Here is a 19,017-nt window from a genome sequence, read left to right on the forward strand (position 1 = left end):
GACACCCATTAAACCCAAAAGGCCAAATAAAATAGTATCTCTCATTTTATTCTCATTTAATTCTAAATCAAAAGTAATAATGACTTATTTAATTTAGCATTTATGATAATAAATGAGATGACCATTATATAAGTGATTTAATGTAAAATAGCTTAATTTGTGATTATAATTAATATATATATTGTCCATAAATAGATTAGAAAATAATAATTTCGTAACAAAATAATCATTCAATTTGAATTACAATTAATTGATTGATAGAAATTATAATAAATTGTATGATATTTAAATAATTAATCAAATTAATTAGTTGATATAATTAATTTATTATAATAAATTAAATTTAATGAGTTAAAAGAAATAAATAAAAAAATACAATCAGAAACATGCCACGACAGTTTTATCATTAAGTGCAGAAATTTAATTTTTATATAATAGAATAGATATTTACAGATTATTATATTAAACACAGACTAAAAAAAATATACTAAACAAAATAAAAGCATCAATGGTAAAATATAACCTAAAAAATCACTTAAATTAAAAAAGAACCTTAATGAATTATAATAAATCTATATATGAGAAGTAAAAGTAAAATAAACAATTAAAAATAAAGTAGAAAGAGCAATTAAGAAAAGTAAAAGAAAATAGAAAAAATAATGCGAGGAGTAGATAAAAAATATATTTCAATTTAAGATTAATATAATTAATTAATACAAAGGCTGAAAGAGAAAAATTAAGATACGATCTTATTAAAAAAAGTTCAAAAACAATATTTTAAAAAAGAACATATTAATCAACTTTTATAAAAATATTACAAAAATTTAAATTATCTTTAAATAAAATAATAATACCTTAAGAATTATTAATCAAAATAAATAAAAAAAGAATTAATATAAAATAAAATCATAGAAATATATTAGCAAAATTAAGATAAACAAACCAAAATAAAAATTACAAATACTTTATCTGAAGTACAAAATAAAAAGGAAGAAAAGGAATATATAAAATAATAAGATAATAAATGAATTAATTGAATTCATTTATTTCATTGCTTTATATATTATTTATTAAATAATTTAATATTTATCTCGATCAAATTAAATAATAAATTAGTTATAATTAATTTGGTTTAATGAATTACACAAAATTTAAAATAATTTGATATTTACTCTAATTAAATTAAATATTTGAAGTTATGATTAATGTAATTTAATGAATCAAATAAAATATTAAATGATAAAATATTTATTCTAATCAAATCAAGTTACATAATTGATTAGTTATAATTAATACAATTGAATGAATCAAACACATTAAATTGAAAAATAATTTAGTTAATTTGTGTCTTAAGGACACATTTTAAAAATATTTATTTTTTAACAATATTTATAAAATATTTTTTATAATATTTTTAACCTATGGTCTAAAAGCACAGTTATAATAATCCATTAAAAAGTACTTAATTAGTTAATACAAATAATTAGTATAATTGATTTAGTTCAATAAATTAAAAGAAATAAATGTGAAAGGAAGAGATAAAAAAAAGTAAAATTATCAAAATGTATAGCCATTAAAAAAAATAAAAAAGTCCCTTTTAGTTTTTTTTATTTATTAATTATTAATTTATTATAATTAATTTCATAACATTTATTATATGTTATTCATATTATAAATTAATACAATCAATTAATTGATATCAATTATCGTTAATTAATTATAATTGATATAACTCATTTTGCTATACTATCTAAATAAATAATTAAAAATACACGTCACAATTTTTTGTTAAAGTAGAATAAAATAAAATAGATAAATTGAGTACATATAAATCTAAAAATTATAAAATTTTATTAACAACTCAAATAAATTAGTACCATAAAACTAAATTTAATGTCTATTTTAAAAATAATTACTGACCTTTTATTCTTTTAATTATTAATAATTTAAATAAAGTAATACCCTATAACTTATTTTGTTATCTATTTTAAGTAATTATTAACATTCTATTTTTCTAATTATTTGCTTGTCTTATTTATCATTTATGCTTTCAATCAATTATATTAATAAACAAATAAACTAAATTAACTCCGGTTATACTTAGACTATTCAAAAATTTAACATAATCTTTTTAATTTAGGATTAACTACTAACGATAGAAAATAAAAACATTTAGAGTAATTCAATGTTATGAACATTAATTATTATTGTGAAATAACCTAAAATCATAATGCAATTTATTTTTAAAGAAATAATCAAGTATTATTGTTAATTATGAAATAACCTAAAATCATAATGCATTTTATTTTTAAAGAAACAATCATTCATTAATATCTATAAATAGAAACTATCATCAAAATGCTTTGATTAAAAATATGAGGAGTTAATTACTATTCATTATTAATAATATATCAATTATATCAAAATGTAAAAATATAATTATCCGCATTTACACCATTAGAAAAATTACCATCATGAGTAAAATTTTGTCCCAAAAAAAAAACCGCATGCATATTGAATTTAAAAAATAAATATCATTAAGTAATTATGATTTTTTTTAATAAAAAATAAAAAATTAAATATCATAAACTATATTCTTTCAAAAATAACCTTTTTAAGTTGTTATGTTTAGCATTGTTTATTTGTATATCATTTAAATTGACATTATTTTAAATTATAATAATCATTTATCCTTAATAATTATTGTTAAAATTTAATAATTTTTCATACCTTACAATATATATATATATATATCCTGAAACAGTTATGAAATAAATTTATTCTTTTTGCCTATTTTTCCATTAAAATTTTTTTTGTTTTGTCTTTTTTAATTGTTATTAGATTTGTTAAATAATAAAGAATTCTTTAAAAATAGAAATAACGATGGCACCTTGAATAATTAATTCAATAGAATTAAATGTAAACGAATAAGATGATTCAATCAATTATATAAATAATAGCATATTTATAAATATTAATAAAAAAATAGTCTCATCACTAATAAAAATGATTAATACAATAATTATATGAAAAAACAACTAATCACATTATTGCATAATTTTCAAGATCCTATATAGTTGAATCTAATGGCCAAATAAAAAAATATCTATATGATAATGTCCTAATATTTTAGCATACTATAAATCATATTATAATTTTAAGTCAACTCTTTAAACACATTATAACATAAACCATCTAAAAAGGTACAATAAATTAACGAATATCACATAGGTCACAACATACACTCTAAATATTGTCACGATATTTCAAATAAAAAGAGTATCTGAGAAATCAATGAATATAACTAAAATAAAGAACAACAAAGGGACACGCAATAATAATAATAATAATAATAATAATAATAATAATAATAATAATAATAATAATAATAATAATAATAATAGGAGAATCAATAATAACATTAACACATATATAAACCACATACACGAACAATGTATATATTAATTGTGAATAACAAAAAAAAACTATATATATATATATATATATATATATATATATATATAAATTGAAATACACATGACAAAATAGAATATTATAAAACAAAATTATAGTAAGATTATTTAAAAACAACGTAAAGATAATACATCTTTTTTGTTAATCAGAAACTAAAAAAAAAAAAAATATGCACCTAATAATAAGTAATTAAAATAAACAAAATTTTTAAAAAAATAAAAAAAGAAAGGTATAAATAAAGATAAAAGAAATAAAAATAATATAATAGAATGAGTATATGAAAAATACTATAAAAAATTATAAATTGTACCTTAAAAGGATCAACTTCGATGAAAAACAAAGAATACATTATTATTATATGAAGTAGTAAAAGAAAACTAATAAACATAAAATTATGAGTTGACTCTCAAATGTAGATTCATATACCACAGAAAAACACTATATATAGACTTTGGTAAAACAAAAATAAATATGTAAATTATTTATTATTAAGGTAATTTTTTATTATATACAGTAATTACACATTATATATTAATTTTGTTAAAATTATATAATTTTGTCATGATATGATTAGAATCATTATCTTCTATCATAATCAGGGAAATTCCGGACAATGAATAAAAATATTATACTTGATATACACAGATTGAAATAAAAATATATGTCTTGAAATTTAGAAATATAAATTCTATTATATCTTCCTAAACAAACCTAAACAATTCTACACTAATAGCCTTGAAAAAGACTTATATTTAGGAACATATAGAATTTTAATAATAATACACGTGTAATTGAAATAGTTTATATATGAGTTTTTCAAGTTATTATTATTATCATTATTATTATTATTATTATTATTATTATTATTATTATTATTATTATTGGATAATGAATAAGAATTAGAATTATATTAATATTTTTAAAATTAATATAATTAAAAAGACTAAAAATATTTAAAATTAATGTGCGTTATTAATATCATAAAATTAATGTGCGTTATTATTATTATTATTATTATTATTATTATTATTATTATTATTATTATTAAAATGATTAAAAGTATTTTTAATGATAAGTAGTTTAATAATGTATTAAATATTGATTTGATATAATTATAATAAAGATATGTTCCTAAATTAGTATAATTATGTATTATTCATTAAATATTAATTATAATAAAAATATTTTTTATAAAATAATTTAGAATAGAGAATAGGAAAGTTCATTTTGGAGGAAAAACGGAGTCACGAGAGATCGACATTTCACCTTCATTAGTTGGGGGAAAACCCAGTTTTAGTATATTAAGTAGATAGATAGATATTTTCTCTCAATTTTAACGAGAGAATGTCATATGACACGTTTGGTTATTAAATTAGACAATAATATATAAATATATAATAAATTATATATAGAGTGACAAGAGTAGAGAGAAATAAAAAAAAGGAGAAAAGTAGATTAGAAAATTTATTAATTTTGGAGAAAAATATTTTCGCTCAAGTTTAATAAGAGTATCATATGACACATTTTGTTATTAAAATAGATAATATAATACATAGCTATATTTCAATTACAATTTTAATATTTTAATTTTAATTTTAATACAATTAAAGAATGTCATATTACACATTTTGATTGTCAAATTTGTAATTAGTCATTGATAATGATATATAAAAAAAATAGAGTGATTGAAAGAATGAGAGGGATAGATAAAGGAAGAGGGAGAAGGAAAAAATTCTTTAATTATGGAGGGAAAGATTTGATTTTAATTGCAATGAGAGAGTGATATGTGGTATATTTGGATTGTAAAATTAGTAGAAAAGATGATAGAATTCTTTAATTTTGGATGAAAATATTTGATTTGAATTACAATAAAAAATGACATGTGATACATTTTGGTTATAAAATTAAGGTTTAATTACTCTGTTGATCCCAATAATTTTGCAAAATTTTCAATTAGCTCTTTATACTTTTTTTTTCTTTTTAATTGGGTATTTGGGTCCTGCACTAATTTTTTTTTTCAATTAGATCCCTCTTGACAGTAATCGGTTTAATTGTATAGAGACTCAATTAAAAAGAATTGGTATAGAGACCTAATTAAAAGGGAAAAAAATATATAGAGACCCATTAAAAAAAATTGTGCAAGAACTCAATTAAAAGGAAAAAAAATACAAAGACTTAACTAAAAATTTTATAAAATTATAGAGACAAATAAAATAATTAAATCTATAATTAATAATATATAATAGATATTTTTAGTCGAATATAAACAACAATAATTTTTACTTTATAATTAATGATGAGTTTAATTAATTTTATACATATTTTAACCGTAAAAAATTAACATCCAATTGTCATTTTACTTAGAACAAAGTTATTTTTTTGTACTGTCTAGAGTATTTTTTAGTTTGATTGACTAAATATTATTAATAGAAAAATGAATCATTTTAATTTTTTAATTAAAAATATAAAATATAATTTTTAATTTTTTAATTTTTTTAATTTTATTTATAAAATATATAGTAAAATATTACATCTTACTCTTTTAAATGAGAAAAAACATAAGAGGATCTAGTCCTCTATTTACAGCACATTATTATTATTATCGTTATTTGTTCATGTTAACGGTACGTGAAAAAAAAAAAATCAAAACCGATAAATATGTATTGGGTCAAATTGACTTGAATTTGTTAGACTCGTAAAAAGCAGAGAAAATCGAGATTTTACGTGAAATTGAAAAAGTAAATTAAGTACGTAAAACGTAAAATCTTAACAAGATTTAAATTGTAAAATCGTCAGACCTAGTATAAATTTTATAAAATCGATGGACTTATTTAAAATCGTAATATCAAAAAATTTTAAGAGTTAAATCGAAATTTTAGCTACTATGCTTGTAATAACTCGAACTCTTACATTCATCTCAAGTTATTATCTGTTATATTTCATCAAAATTTTTGTGATAAATTATTTTTTGGATTAATTTATTATTAACCTAATACTATTAGGTTTCGAGTTTGGACTTAGTCATGGGTCATGGCCTAATAATTCTAAAAGAATTTCTGCATTATAATAAAAGAAAAAACATTGCTTTTTTTATTTTTGAATTAAATCCTAAATCTTTAGGGAAAAAAAAAATACAACTCTATAAAAAATTGAGTCAAACGTAAAAGTGCAAATAGTAGACAAATCCAAACGAAAAGAATATTATTTATAAGGATTAAAAATACATGTAATTTTTTTCTCTTCATATTCTAGTAGATATATTATCCTTATAAAATTTTTATTAAAAAAATTTCAATCTACATTCTAAATATATATATGAATAAATGTTATCCTAAAATACACATAACCATGTTAAATTTTCTTTAAATATATCATTTGATATGCATTTCAAATAAAAAATATATTATTATATCTTAGATATGAATATGTTTTTATGATGTTATTATTATTTTAATTGTCTACTCTCATTATTAGCATTTAATATGATTTATTTAATTTATTTGATAATTTAACATTTCATATCTTTTTAATATTTATTTTTATTGCTATTTTTTTTCTCCCTTAATCAATTATATATCATCATCATAACTAATGATTCTTGTGTAATATCTCTTAATTTTGATATTACAAAATTTGCATAAGATTACATTTATTTATATCACATCCTCATTATTTTATGAATGTATGTATATTTTTTAAGAATATCTTTAAATAAAGAAATTGAATCAAATACTTAAAAACTAAATATAATATTTGTTTTAAAGCATATAAAGTTTTTCTATATATATCTACTATACCATAATAGTTGTTCAATACATTCTTATTATTTGTTTTACTATTTTATTCTACATATTTTTCTTACTTGAATATTGAATATTGTTCATCATGTCTGATCAAAAAAAGAAATACAAGTGTGATCAATGTGATAAAAAAGTTTTCAACTTCAAAAAATTTGCGCAGCCATAAGAGCAAGTCTCACAATCTAATTATTTATAATCCAAGTAATTGTAGTATATACAACAAATACTTCGACATTCCATCGTTGCTACAAGTTTATATGAAGGAAGAACATGGTTATTATACATTCTTGTGAATGTTAAGGTATTTGAAATAAGTCTATGAGTTATGTTAAAGTTTAAAATGAAAATCAATATTTATTGTATTTTATTTATTGCTTTATTAAAAATTTTCTTTAAAAATTTAATTTGGGAATTGTTATCCTATTAATTAGGATTTTAGAATTATAGTTTATCTTATATGGGTCCTTATTATGTACGTAGATATCTTTTTTTTATTTGTTAAATTTGCATAATTATATTTGATTAAAAAAATTAGAGTTTAAATTCTAATCTTTGTAAGTGTTTTTTTATTTTTATTAATATATGGTCAATATGAATTTTTACGGATAATATCTTTGATTTTTTGAAGTGAAATTTTATTTATTGTGATATAGTAATTCTTTTTAATTATTTTTATTAACAATGCAAAATATTAATTAAAACTTTAAACATTTACCAAGTGTAAGGCTTGTATATTGATTCACACTATTAAATAATTAACCTTGTATGTAATATATATTTATAAAAATGTTAAGTATATATAAAAAAAATTAATCAGTAACTATGATATATATATATATATATATATATATATATATATATATATATATATTGTTTACATAGTTAATATATATTTTGTACAAATGGTTAATTTTGTATAAAATATATATTACCAATTTACCGTATTCATGGAAGTTATTAATTATTGTCTCTCCCACAACCCTTTTATTCACTTAGCCTGTTGAATAATAATAATAATAATAATAATAATAATAATAATAATAATAATAATAATAATAATAATAGTAGTAGTTAGACATAGGAGCATATTAATTATTTTTTTAATTAACTTTAAAAAATTTTTAATTTCAATAGTTGTAATAAATCATGAAATAGTTTTAGAAAACTAATCGCCGGAATATCAAGTACTACATATAAAAATTATTTGATATGATATATACATTAGTATTATTATTATCTTATATATGACACAATTTTCCTTTTTGAAACACCTAGCAATAGCATAACAAAAATCAGCTTTGTGTTGTATTTTTTGTTTCATTTCAACACAAACTAGTTGACCTATGTAATTTCTGTTGAAATTAAAAATTAACTAATTAGATAGATTAAAGCACATAAATAATTATATATCTATCATTTGAAAAAGGTTTACCATTAAAAGTTTATCATTTCAATTAAATTTTTATGTTTTAATTGTTTTGACTAAGTTATTTTAAATACTTATTTATATTTATATTGACCTATCGAATATCAAACAATTTTAAAACTGTCATAATATTTTTTAGAGTTTCATTTTACACTTTTTAATTTGAATATGGAAGCAAAGAAAGTGTTGGACTCGCATATGAGGAGGAGAGGTGCTTCACCTCGTTGTGGGATCAGAGGAACAAGAACTCGGACCCTGCGAGTTGTGTTCCTCAAAACGGACGGTCCGAGTTGTGTTTTGCAAAACACACGGTCCGTGTTGTGACCAAGAGGACACGTGTCACACAGAGACTTCTCCGCGAACGGTGGTGTTGCACCCAACATAGCCTCACACTCACCATGGGAGTTTCACACTTTCACCATTCACTCTTAACTTCACTTTCACCCATTTTCTTCTTCATTTCTCCATTTTTTCAAGCTTTGCATGGTGGAAGCAGAGTGAAAATACCAAAGAGACACAAAACACATTTTTATATATGTCCATAAAACAAAATCGGACCCTTCGATTAGGTTAACCTGATTCAAAAAAATTATAAAGAAACCAAATCGTACCGTCCGATTTGATCCCCATAAAGTTCAAAAAAATTTTCCAGAACAAGCAAAACGGAGGGTCCGAGTTGCGTGTTTCAGATTTCAAATTCCACGAGCTGTAAATCGGACCATGCGATTTGTGAAGCAAATTTTCATGGCCAAAGAACTCGCATGGTCCGAATTGTTCTACCTTTGGCCCAGAAAAAGTTGTTCCACATTTTTGTCTTATACGCAATAACTCCATATCTAGAAATAGCACACCCAAATCTTCCATATCCATAAAATTGAGCCTTAATTTTAATGTATTAATAATATAAAACATTTTACAGAATCATCATTTAATTAAATCTATTCTTTTAATCGATGATTCACGTAGTTAATATAAATAATAATTATATTTTGCCAACATAATAATATATAATTAAATGTATGTATAAAATTAATTTATACGTACAATGGATCAAAATTAAATTTTATTATCTTCTCTCACATATTTGAGTTTGATTCTTCTGACGGAGATGATAATAAAAATTATTGTAGAAACAAAGAGTAGTAGTGGAAGTGTTAGGACGATGCATGGCAAAATGATAAGGCCTTCGAAAATTAATCAAAGATCTTCCATGCTTTTCCTGCCAAAGCTTCAAGAATGATACATGGTGGTAAAATATATAGATTATGGAAACACTGCTAAGGAGACAATAAATTAGTATGATATGTATAAAATGAAGCATACCGTATGTTCATGTTCTCGTATGTTGTAAAGAATAGCGTATTATATATTTCCATATATATTCCTTGTTTATTTTTTAACTTCCTAACATTACCAATTTACAAAACTTAGTTAATAATAAATATGAATACAATATAGCAAAAACTTGTCTAATGCAACAATACTGGAATGGATTTTCATTTATTTTCTCATCACCATTTCATTTGTAAAATTTATCTTCTACAATTGAGTTTTTCTTTTACACCAACTGTAAACAATCCTCTGTCACTTAAATTAATTACAGTTTAATCAACTTCTTAAATACCAATTTCATCACACCATAGAACTTACTTTTCACTAATTTTTCAAATGGTAATATTGAAGATGTTAAAGACTCAAAATCTGTCTGTTAGTAGGATCAGACCATATGAACCTCAATTCGGAGAAGCCTCGAAATTCGACTTGCTCTAATTTTGCGGCCAAATGTTTTCCCTGATCCTCCTCAAGGGAAACTCCCTGCATTAGTAGTGTTATATAAGACATCTTAATTTAGTATTTGTAACTAATTGTCTTTTTCTTTTCAAAAAGGTCTTACCAAATTTGTGATCAAGTATGTATACTGTACCAAAAGTTTTCAGGAAAAAATAGCGAATTTATCATCAAGGGCTGGAATGTACCTTATGCAGATGCTGCTGTCTCATTGTTGACCTAACCATAACATTGACACAAGATGTGCTCAATTTTGGACAGTTAACACATCTTAGCTCCCTCAAACATGGCCACCAAGGCTGACTGTTTCCCCTGCATATCTGAATGAGATTCGCGAGGTTCTGGAGTTTGAGTGATTTCAAATTGGGAAGCTTGGTTTGGATCTCATTTTGATATTCATTGCCAAAGATGTATTTCAGCTCTGAAGCCTTAAAAATATCTATCTCTTGCAATTTCTCAAGGCCAACACAAAAGCTTGGGAGCCCAAATTCTAACTTTGGACAATAATGAATGCAGAGTTTCTTCAAATTTGGGAGCATTGATTGTGAGTTGTTAAGAGCTTGAGATATGTCCTCATTACCATTATCTTCATTTGAAATTATGCGCCTTAAATCCTTGCAATCTGCTATATATAGCTCTTCTAACTGTTCTAGACTTTTGGCAGCAGACATAGAGAATAGTGCAACCGCTGCGCAGCTGATGGCAACAGTAGTCTGATAAAGTCCTCTGCCATCAATTTTAAGGATTTTAAGACTGCGCAATTCGCAGTTCGCAGGGAAAACGTTGCGCAACTGCTCACACTTCCTTATGTAGAGTTGTTCTAATTTCTCAAAGAAGCCAAGAGCATGCATAGGTGAACCATGGCAAAGTTCTTTCAAGTTTTCCATTTCCTCCAGCTCTAACTTGACTAAACCTGGCATTAAGGCATCCTACTCTTCCTAAGACTGAGGCGAAGAGAAGCAGGGCGGAAGCTCGACCATCCATCGGCTTCGGATTGTTCTTTTGCTAAGGAATCAAAGTCAAAGTCTGGCTGTGCCCGAGCAAGGGCTTTTTATATGATATGCAATTTCTTGAGTAGCCAGCACCTTCGATTGAAAGGGGAAGAGTTCCTTCTCTGCATTCAAAGGCGAAAAGCCACTCAAGTGATCTTTAACCAGACCGCCGCGAGCCGCTTGATTGATTTGGCGATCGGGAGTGGTTAGCACACGAGGACAGTATCTGGGGAGGAGGGTCCTGGTAGTTGCGATTTTCTGCTCATTAGAGAGCAGCTTACCAAGACCATCCGGAGAAAAGCTATGCTCTTCACTATTGAACCACCCAGTCACTTGCCAAGCTTTGAAGCCTGACTCCGGTAAGACAATAGCGTTGAACAAGCGTGTCTACCTTCACCGCGGGGAGATCTTTGAACAGCATCCAATCCTTATCTTTTCACTTTTGAGATCGAAGAATCATAGCTATCAGTGCATTGGCAAAGCAGACCCAGACTAGAAAGAACAGAGAGTACACTAGGCTCTGATCCTTTCGAAAGCAAGATTCGCACTAGAAGCATTGGCAACTTTGCGTTGCCTTCAGTACGGGAGAGTCCAGTCCGTCTTTGTTAAATGGCATTTTCTTTTGAGAAGGAATAAAGAGCATCAAAGCCCTATCTAAGTAAAGCTTCCTTATCCTTTGAATCACGATCTTTTGAAAGATCAGAGTCGGCATTCTTTGATTTACTGAAAATAACTGCCAGAAGAAGATGTATCTATGATGCATTCTATCTCCGAACAAGAGCGAAGCCTGAGCTTAGTCAAATCATTCATGCTTCCGGCTGCTTTAACCAACTCTGGAGCAACATTCTTACATCCTCCGCGAAGGCGGTTCAAGGAAATTTCCTCTGCTCTTTGCAGAAGATTCATCTTAGATGCACCAAATTTGGATATATCAAACTCTTTCAAGCTTAGAGCTCTCACACTAGAATTCTCATTGATGCCATGGCCATAAGTTTGTAAGGGTCCAAGCTCTAATACATGTCTCTGTAAATTCGAAGATATAACATCATCAAGAAAAGTTTGACAAGGAAACATGCATTTATCATCCTTCTGGAAGGAAGGTCCAGAAACATATAACTCTTCAAGCTGTTCACAATTTCCTATTGCTTCAGAATTATAGTTTTCTAGAACTGCACAACCTTGCAAATCCAGCAACTTCAATTTATTCAATCTCTCAATTTCCTTCGGAATTTGTTTGAAGCGACAAGCTCGCAAATCAAGAACCTCAAGCTTTGTAAGGTTCAATATGAAAGATATATCATCTAAATCCCATCCTCTCAAGCATAGAGTTTGCAGGTTAGTCAAGGATTGAGTTGAATGTGGCAATGATAACAAAGTCCTATAACCTTCACTGATAATTGCCATAACCTTGATCTCTTTAAGCCCTTCGAAAGATGCACTTGCTATATCCAAGGACATTCTAGAACTCAGCAATAGAAACTCAAGCTTTGTAGCAGTGACTTGAGCAGCAATCCGGTTCATTTTCTTGTTCCATGATGATACTGCAAAATAATCATTGATGTCTCCATTTTCAACCAAGGTGTTTAGATCATTAACAAGATTTACCAGAATCTTTTTGTTCTCTGATCTAGATGCTATCCACAAAGCAGTGTCGCGAACCATGTCATGCATCTTCACATGATCTGCTCTATTCACATTAGAAAAGTGTTCTTTGTTTTTGTCAGAGTGCATCAGCAGACAAGAGTTTATAAGTTTGTTAATACTAGCTCTCAACTGATTCCTTGCTGTGTCAATTGATTCAACTTCGCCACATATGCCTAATCCCACTCCATATCTGATCAAATCTTCAACAAAGAACTCATGATCTTCGGGAAACATACTCCACATCAAGAACATTAACTCATCTCTTTTGCTTCTCAAATGATTGTAGCTTAATTCAATGCAGGAGAAGGCATCTCTCACTCCATCTTCAACATCCATTGGCTTTGAATGTTTCAGACTGTATAATGCTGCCTTCTAGACCTCAATAGGCTTCTTTTTCATGGAAGATCCCACTGCTTCAATTGCGATTGGTAACCCTTTACATTCCATAGCAACATTTGAGGCCACCTTTAATACCTCGGATGGCGAATTGTCACCTATTCCTGAATACTCTTTGAAAAATATCCAAGCTTCCTCTTCTGACAAGAGATGTAAAGGAATCTCTCTTTGACAGTTCATCAAGGTGCAAACTCCACGCAGACGCGTAGTCAAAAGGACCTTGCAGCTGCATTGGTTACCCTCTTCACAAGGAATTCCAATATCTTCAAGCTTGAGCTTAGCCCAAACATCATCCAAGATCACAAGAATTCTCTGTTTACTTTGCAGACCCAAAGATATTCTTATTGCTCTTGATGCTTTATTTTCTTCAGAAAATTTCAGCCCCATCAATTCAGCAATTTCCTTCTGAATCACTTTGATATCCGGAGTTTGTGACACAGTGGCAAGCACAACTCGGTCGAAAAGATTCATAGTCTTGGCCTTGTTACCAACTACTTTCACCAGTATTGTCTTACCAGAACCTCCCATTCCATAGAGTCCAATCAAATTGATACTATCATCTTGCAACGCCTCCAAAATTTGATCCGGAGCTTTTTTTGTGGATTTGAAGTAAACAATGTTTCCAGGATATAAATACTCACTGCCTGGAATTGGAGCAGGGAAGGAAATAGTATCAAATTGACCATTTTTGTTCAGATTTATTAGACTCTATTTTCTGTTGTATTTTCTTGCACAGATTATATCTCTTCCCAATAGAACATTGTCCCTTGAAACAACCTCCATTGGTCTCTATTTCTGTTTCCAGATTCTCCACCTCTTCTACAAGCTTTTCGGCTTCATTGATCCACTTCAGAACAGAATCTTTGACTTGTTCTGTTTTATCAGTTGCTTCAACTCTTTTCTGCACACTACCTAGAGTTGAAATCAGCTTCTGCTTTTCTTTTTCAAGATTCTTAATGAATCTTCCAGCACGAAACAGATACTGTCCTTGACGTATCGCTAAATCCACCGCATATTCCGAGATCTTGGCAGCTATGGAGATGAAAATTTCAGCCATTTAAACAAAGGTAACCTGCCAAGAAAACCACATGTCAATAGCATCAAAGCAAAGAAGATTCTGTTATGAAAACCAGAAGGCAAAAAGTGGAAAAAATCTCACAAGAAAATATTTATTGTTTATATTACCAATTTACAAAATTTAGTTCATAATAAATATGAATACAATATAGCAAAAACTTGTCTAATGCAACAATACTGGTAAATGGATCAAGAACATACTTGTCTCCGGGTTTTCCTCCTACCAACAATTTGCTCATCAGAAAACTACTATAATCATTAATAAATTCAATTTTATAAGTTTCAGTTCACTACCCAAAAGGCCGAGTTCCTTTGCTGGATTTGTTGAATCTTCATCGAAGGTTCTGGATTCTGCAGCCTCCCCAAATTCCTCTTCATCAAGGAGTTCTATCAAAACAATATGCATAGGTAAAGCCTCTTGATAGGCATAATTAAAAATTAAAATGCAAAATAGTGATTGATAGGCATAATTAATCCAAATATTTATTACTGAATAACTGCTTATTTACACAGATTAAGAAAACTCGAAGGTAATAAAAAAAAAAAAAATGGTTAATCTAGCACGACTAATTTCTGATATTTGGGGCCGGAAATTGCAGCTTCCATTGAACTTTCGGGGGTGAGTTCACCGTCATTGTCCATGAACAACTTCATCAGATTCTTAGAGAATCCACTCACGAGGGCCACTCCTTGCTGGGTGGCCGCCACCGGAGTGGCCCTCGAGTTCCTTAGATTCCAGAACACAATCTGAGGAACAGCAGAGCCATAACCTTTCTCACTATACTTCCTTGTAATTGCTTGGTAATCGGTCTCCCAAGGCTTCGCGGATGCTTGATCGAACTCCATGTCACTGAACACAAACACCCGCTTAATCATCTGATCTTCTTTCAATTTTCCATCCACAGCCACCTCCAAAATTCGATCAAACACTCTTTGGAAATTCGTGTTCATCCCCCACTCCATCTCCCTAATAAAGTTGATCTTGGAAGAGAGACTATTGCCTTTAATCAAATGAAGCTTAGGATTTGCACTGAATGTGATAACCTTTCCCTTCCATGGTTCCTCATTCAATTCAGACACCAACAACCCCAATGCAACACAAACATCCATGGGAACCCCACTCATGCTTCCAGAAACATCACACACAGCCAAACAGTTCTTCATCTTACCCTCCTTAAGCATGTCACTCACCATTCTGTTCCACTGAAGCTCTGCCACCTCATCACCATCTTCCTCTTCATCTTCATCTTCATCTCCATATCGATATCGACGTCGACATCGATACCTCAATGACTGTATGATCTCATGAGGAAGCAATGCGCCGGCGGCTATTGTAGTCTTCCCTGACTTCACGTCCACAAGGTACTTCATGAACCTCTCTTTATCATGCTTCATGAATTTCTCCTTATAGAGCTTCATAGCCACAGAGGCCACTCTGTTGTATGGGATCGAATCCCAGCGTTTCTCACTCATGTAAACCTCTGGAAGTTCTAGAATCTTCCGAAGAGGAACAAGAACCTCCTTTCGTAACCGATCACGGATCCTGTAAGCATAATGCGCCTCCTCGATTCCTTCATACTCGGTGCGAGGGAACATCCTCCTCGCAATGGATTCACATAGAAGCGTGGATCGGTCAAAGGAAGAGTCAAGAGAGGGACACCACTTCGCAGCCAGACTGATAGCCGTTGATTTGCCGGAATTTAACAACTCCAGATCGTTCTTCAAACAGTTGGCAAAATGATCGGAGATGCTATCGTGGAGGAGCTGAAAATTTGCATCGTCGTTGTAAAGGTTAAGGAGCTTCTTGGCCATGGAAACCTTCTTTTGTTCCCTGAGAGAACGTGCAGTTTCTTTCTCCTTCTTCATCATCTCGTTCGGAGAATTCTCAAAGGGCTTCAATCCTACTAAGAAATCACCAAACGTCTTCTTCTTCATGCTCTGCTCCTTGTTTCTGGCATTCCTCAAATTCCTTTCGGTTCCCCTTCCCCTGCTCAGCTGGAACGCTCCCCTTCCTCTTCCCCGTCCCCACCTTGTTTCCCTCATCTTCATCAACCTGTTCCTCTTTCTGGAGCCTTTTACGCTGAGCCACTGCGCCTTCTGATCCTTTCGCACATCGGAACCTTCTAGAATCCTGTAGAGAACTTCCGGAAGGTCCTTGAAGTAACCGAATTCGGCAAAGGAAGGGACGTTGGCTGCGAGTGTCTTGGGGTGGTTAGAGAAGAGCCACATGGCAGCAGTGTAGAAGCCTTCGCGATCGGACTTGCCGGTTCCGCGGACGCCTCGGAGGTTACAGACGAGTTTGAGTGTGGTGAGGGGGTTGTGGGCCCATGCCACGTCGAGCCTCTCTCGGAGGGAGTCGGAGGGAGTGTCGGGAACGACGTGGAAGAAGAAGTCAAGGCATGGGTTGCCGGTTGACAAGAATGTTGCGGACTGGTTCTCTGTCAACCCCATTGGGGGTTTGGGATTGTTAAATCTCGAGACCATTTGGTCAATGAATGGTTCTGAGACTGCGGTGGTGGTGGCGGCGGCAACGGGGGTTGGTTGTGGTTGGGCTTCGGGGTTGTAATTTGAGAGTTCAGGTGGGCCCAGGAGAGTGGCCATGGCCATAAACAAGAAATGCGAAGATGGATTTGATGGAAGATAGAAGAAAAAAGATGGATATTGGTGTGGGAAATGGGCATGAAATGAAGGGAAGTATATATAGTTGTTCTTCAGCTTGGGGAGCAAGCAATTTTAACTTTTTAAGAACAAATGTGACGATACTGCCCCTACCAACTTGGGAGAATCATATTCAACCGTTGCCTTGGGTTACTCTTTACTCTTTAGTGTTTACTCATTCTTATAATCTTATCCCTTTTCTTTTAATTTGTTGTTTTAATTAAATTAATTTAGTTCTGCTTCAGCTTGGGGAGCAAGTAATTTAACAAATTAATGTCACGATTGCACGTAGGGGTGGCAAAACGGGTCGAGCCCGTTGGGTCGATCCGCTAAACCCACTAAAAAGGCGGGTCGGACTAGGATTTAGAGCCCGCCAAATTACAAAAACCCACCAAACTCGCACCGCCAAATTGGCGGGTTGTGGCGGGGCGGGGCGGGGCGGTCCGCCGGGTCGAATATTTTTTTTTTTCTTTTTTTTATTAAATAAAAGAGTGATTACTATTATAAAATTAATAATTATAAAATTTTTAAACACTTTTTTTTTCATTTTTTGTTTTTATTCTTCTTTTAGTTATTAACTTTATTTATTTTATTTTACAATTTCGTATATATGCTCAAATTATGTGACTTATTTTTTAAAATAAAGATGATTCTATTGACAAATATTATTTTGAACAATTTTATTGAAGTTAAAAATAAAAAAATAATAAAAAAATTATATTATAATTTGACTATTTTTTATTTGTATTTGATTTTTTAATTATTATTTTTTGGTTAATTTTAATAAATTTTATTTTTCACAAAAAAAAGAAGCGGGCTAGCCTGCCAACCCGCCAATCCGCCATAAAGCGGGGCGGGCTAGCATTTAAAACCCATTTTAGTTGGCGGAGCGGGCCGGTCCGCCCCGTTTATAGGACGGGCTTAGGCGGGGCGGAACGGATTGGGGCGGGCCGTCCCGCTTTGCCACCCCTAATTGCACGTACAACATGATCTTCAATTATTGATGTGCGTTACTGTTTATGGTTTTTTTATTTATATAAATTAAATAATTATATTATTTACCGATTTCTATTTATATAAATTAAATAATTATATATTTTATTTACAGTATAAACAAAATGCGTGCAAAATACACCGTAAATGAAATACGAGTACCTATAATTATAAAATATTTAATTTTTATAGGTATAAAAATATAATTTTTAAAATGATAAAATGGTATTAAAAATATAATTTTGACCGATTTAAAAAATAAAATTAGTTTATATAAAAATATTACTTATAATTCTACCTTAATTAATTTATATCTCATCTATATTTAAAAATTTAAACTAATAATTTTCTCACGTTGTTATTCTTCAAATGGGAACGTTTCAATTAACGAGCGGTTTTAATTGAAGTCACGCAATTTATTTTTATTCTCAATTTTTTTATTCTTAATTTATATCTCATCTATATTCATTCTTAATTTTTTTTATTTGTGTATTTAATTAAAATTTATCTTGCAGTTGGCTTTTTTATACTAAACAAAACAAGATAAAAAGAAAATTTTGTATGCTTAAGGACAAAAAGTTATTTGTTGTAAAAAATGAATTCAATTTATATCAGTGGTAATTGGTAAAGTTTTTGCTTTAGTAAATATATAACAAATGTATTAAAAATTTAAATTTTCTATTTTTTTTTGAATTTTTTAATTTGTAATATTAACATGGGTTCTTAATCCTAATCCTGTAAAATTATCCAGTAACACTGTCTCACGGCA

General features: G+C 28.9%; 4 protein-coding genes across 4 annotated transcripts; all 4 read right to left on the bottom strand.

Moving 5' to 3' along the window:
- Positions 1-10,386: 10,386 nt before the first annotated feature.
- LOC107608954 (uncharacterized) lies at positions 10,387-11,408 on the bottom strand. The gene is made up of 2 exons (XM_016310746.3): positions 10,677-11,408; positions 10,387-10,515 (listed from the first exon to the last, which is right to left on the bottom strand). Exons 1-2 carry the CDS (start codon positions 11,406-11,408, stop codon positions 10,387-10,389), a joined length of 861 nt encoding a protein of 286 aa, XP_016166232.2.
- Positions 11,409-11,872: 464 nt separating this feature from the next.
- LOC110264783 (disease resistance protein At4g27190-like) lies at positions 11,873-13,460 on the bottom strand. The gene has a single exon (XM_021106981.2). The coding sequence runs from the start codon at positions 13,458-13,460 to the stop codon at positions 12,201-12,203; it is 1,260 nt and encodes a 419-aa protein (XP_020962640.1). The 3' UTR covers positions 11,873-12,200.
- Positions 13,461-13,496: 36 nt separating this feature from the next.
- Positions 13,497-14,577, bottom strand: LOC107606540 (putative disease resistance protein At4g10780). The gene is made up of 2 exons (XM_088493425.1): positions 14,298-14,577; positions 13,497-14,164 (listed from the first exon to the last, which is right to left on the bottom strand). The coding sequence occupies exons 1-2, from the start codon at positions 14,575-14,577 to the stop codon at positions 13,497-13,499; spliced, it is 948 nt and encodes a 315-aa protein (XP_088349551.1).
- A 477-nt stretch (positions 14,578-15,054) lies between these two features.
- Positions 15,055-17,259, bottom strand: LOC107608953 (uncharacterized). Its single transcript, XM_016310745.3, has one exon. The coding sequence runs from the start codon at positions 17,202-17,204 to the stop codon at positions 15,150-15,152; it is 2,055 nt and encodes a 684-aa protein (XP_016166231.1). The 5' UTR covers positions 17,205-17,259; the 3' UTR covers positions 15,055-15,149.
- Between the last annotated feature and the right edge of the window lie 1,758 nt (positions 17,260-19,017).

Source organism: Arachis ipaensis, chromosome B7, assembly GCF_059453495.1.
Source record: "Arachis ipaensis isolate K30076 ecotype BB chromosome B7, ASM5945349v1, whole genome shotgun sequence".
NCBI lineage: Eukaryota > Viridiplantae > Streptophyta > Magnoliopsida > Fabales > Fabaceae > Arachis > Arachis ipaensis.

What these genes read in the sequence shown, in the direction of transcription:
- LOC107606540 (XM_088493425.1), bottom strand. Translation starts at nt 14,577, where the DNA reads ATGGCTGAAATTTTCATCTCCATAGCTGCCAAGATCTCGGAATATGCG. An exon ending in AGAAATAGAGACCAATGGAG is followed by an intron (nt 14,165 to 14,297) that starts GTTGTTTCAAGG and finishes CTCCAATTCCAG; the next exon opens with GCAGTGAGTATTTATATCCT.
- LOC110264783 (XM_021106981.2), bottom strand. Translation starts at nt 13,460, where the DNA reads ATGGATGTTGAAGATGGAGTGAGAGATGCCTTCTCCTGCATTGAATTA.
- LOC107608954 (XM_016310746.3), bottom strand. Translation starts at nt 11,408, where the DNA reads ATGCCAGGTTTAGTCAAGTTAGAGCTGGAGGAAATGGAAAACTTGAAA. An exon ending in GACAGCAGCATCTGCATAAG is followed by an intron (nt 10,516 to 10,676) that starts GTACATTCCAGC and finishes CTACTAATGCAG; the next exon opens with GGAGTTTCCCTTGAGGAGGA.
- LOC107608953 (XM_016310745.3), bottom strand. Translation starts at nt 17,204, where the DNA reads ATGGCCATGGCCACTCTCCTGGGCCCACCTGAACTCTCAAATTACAAC.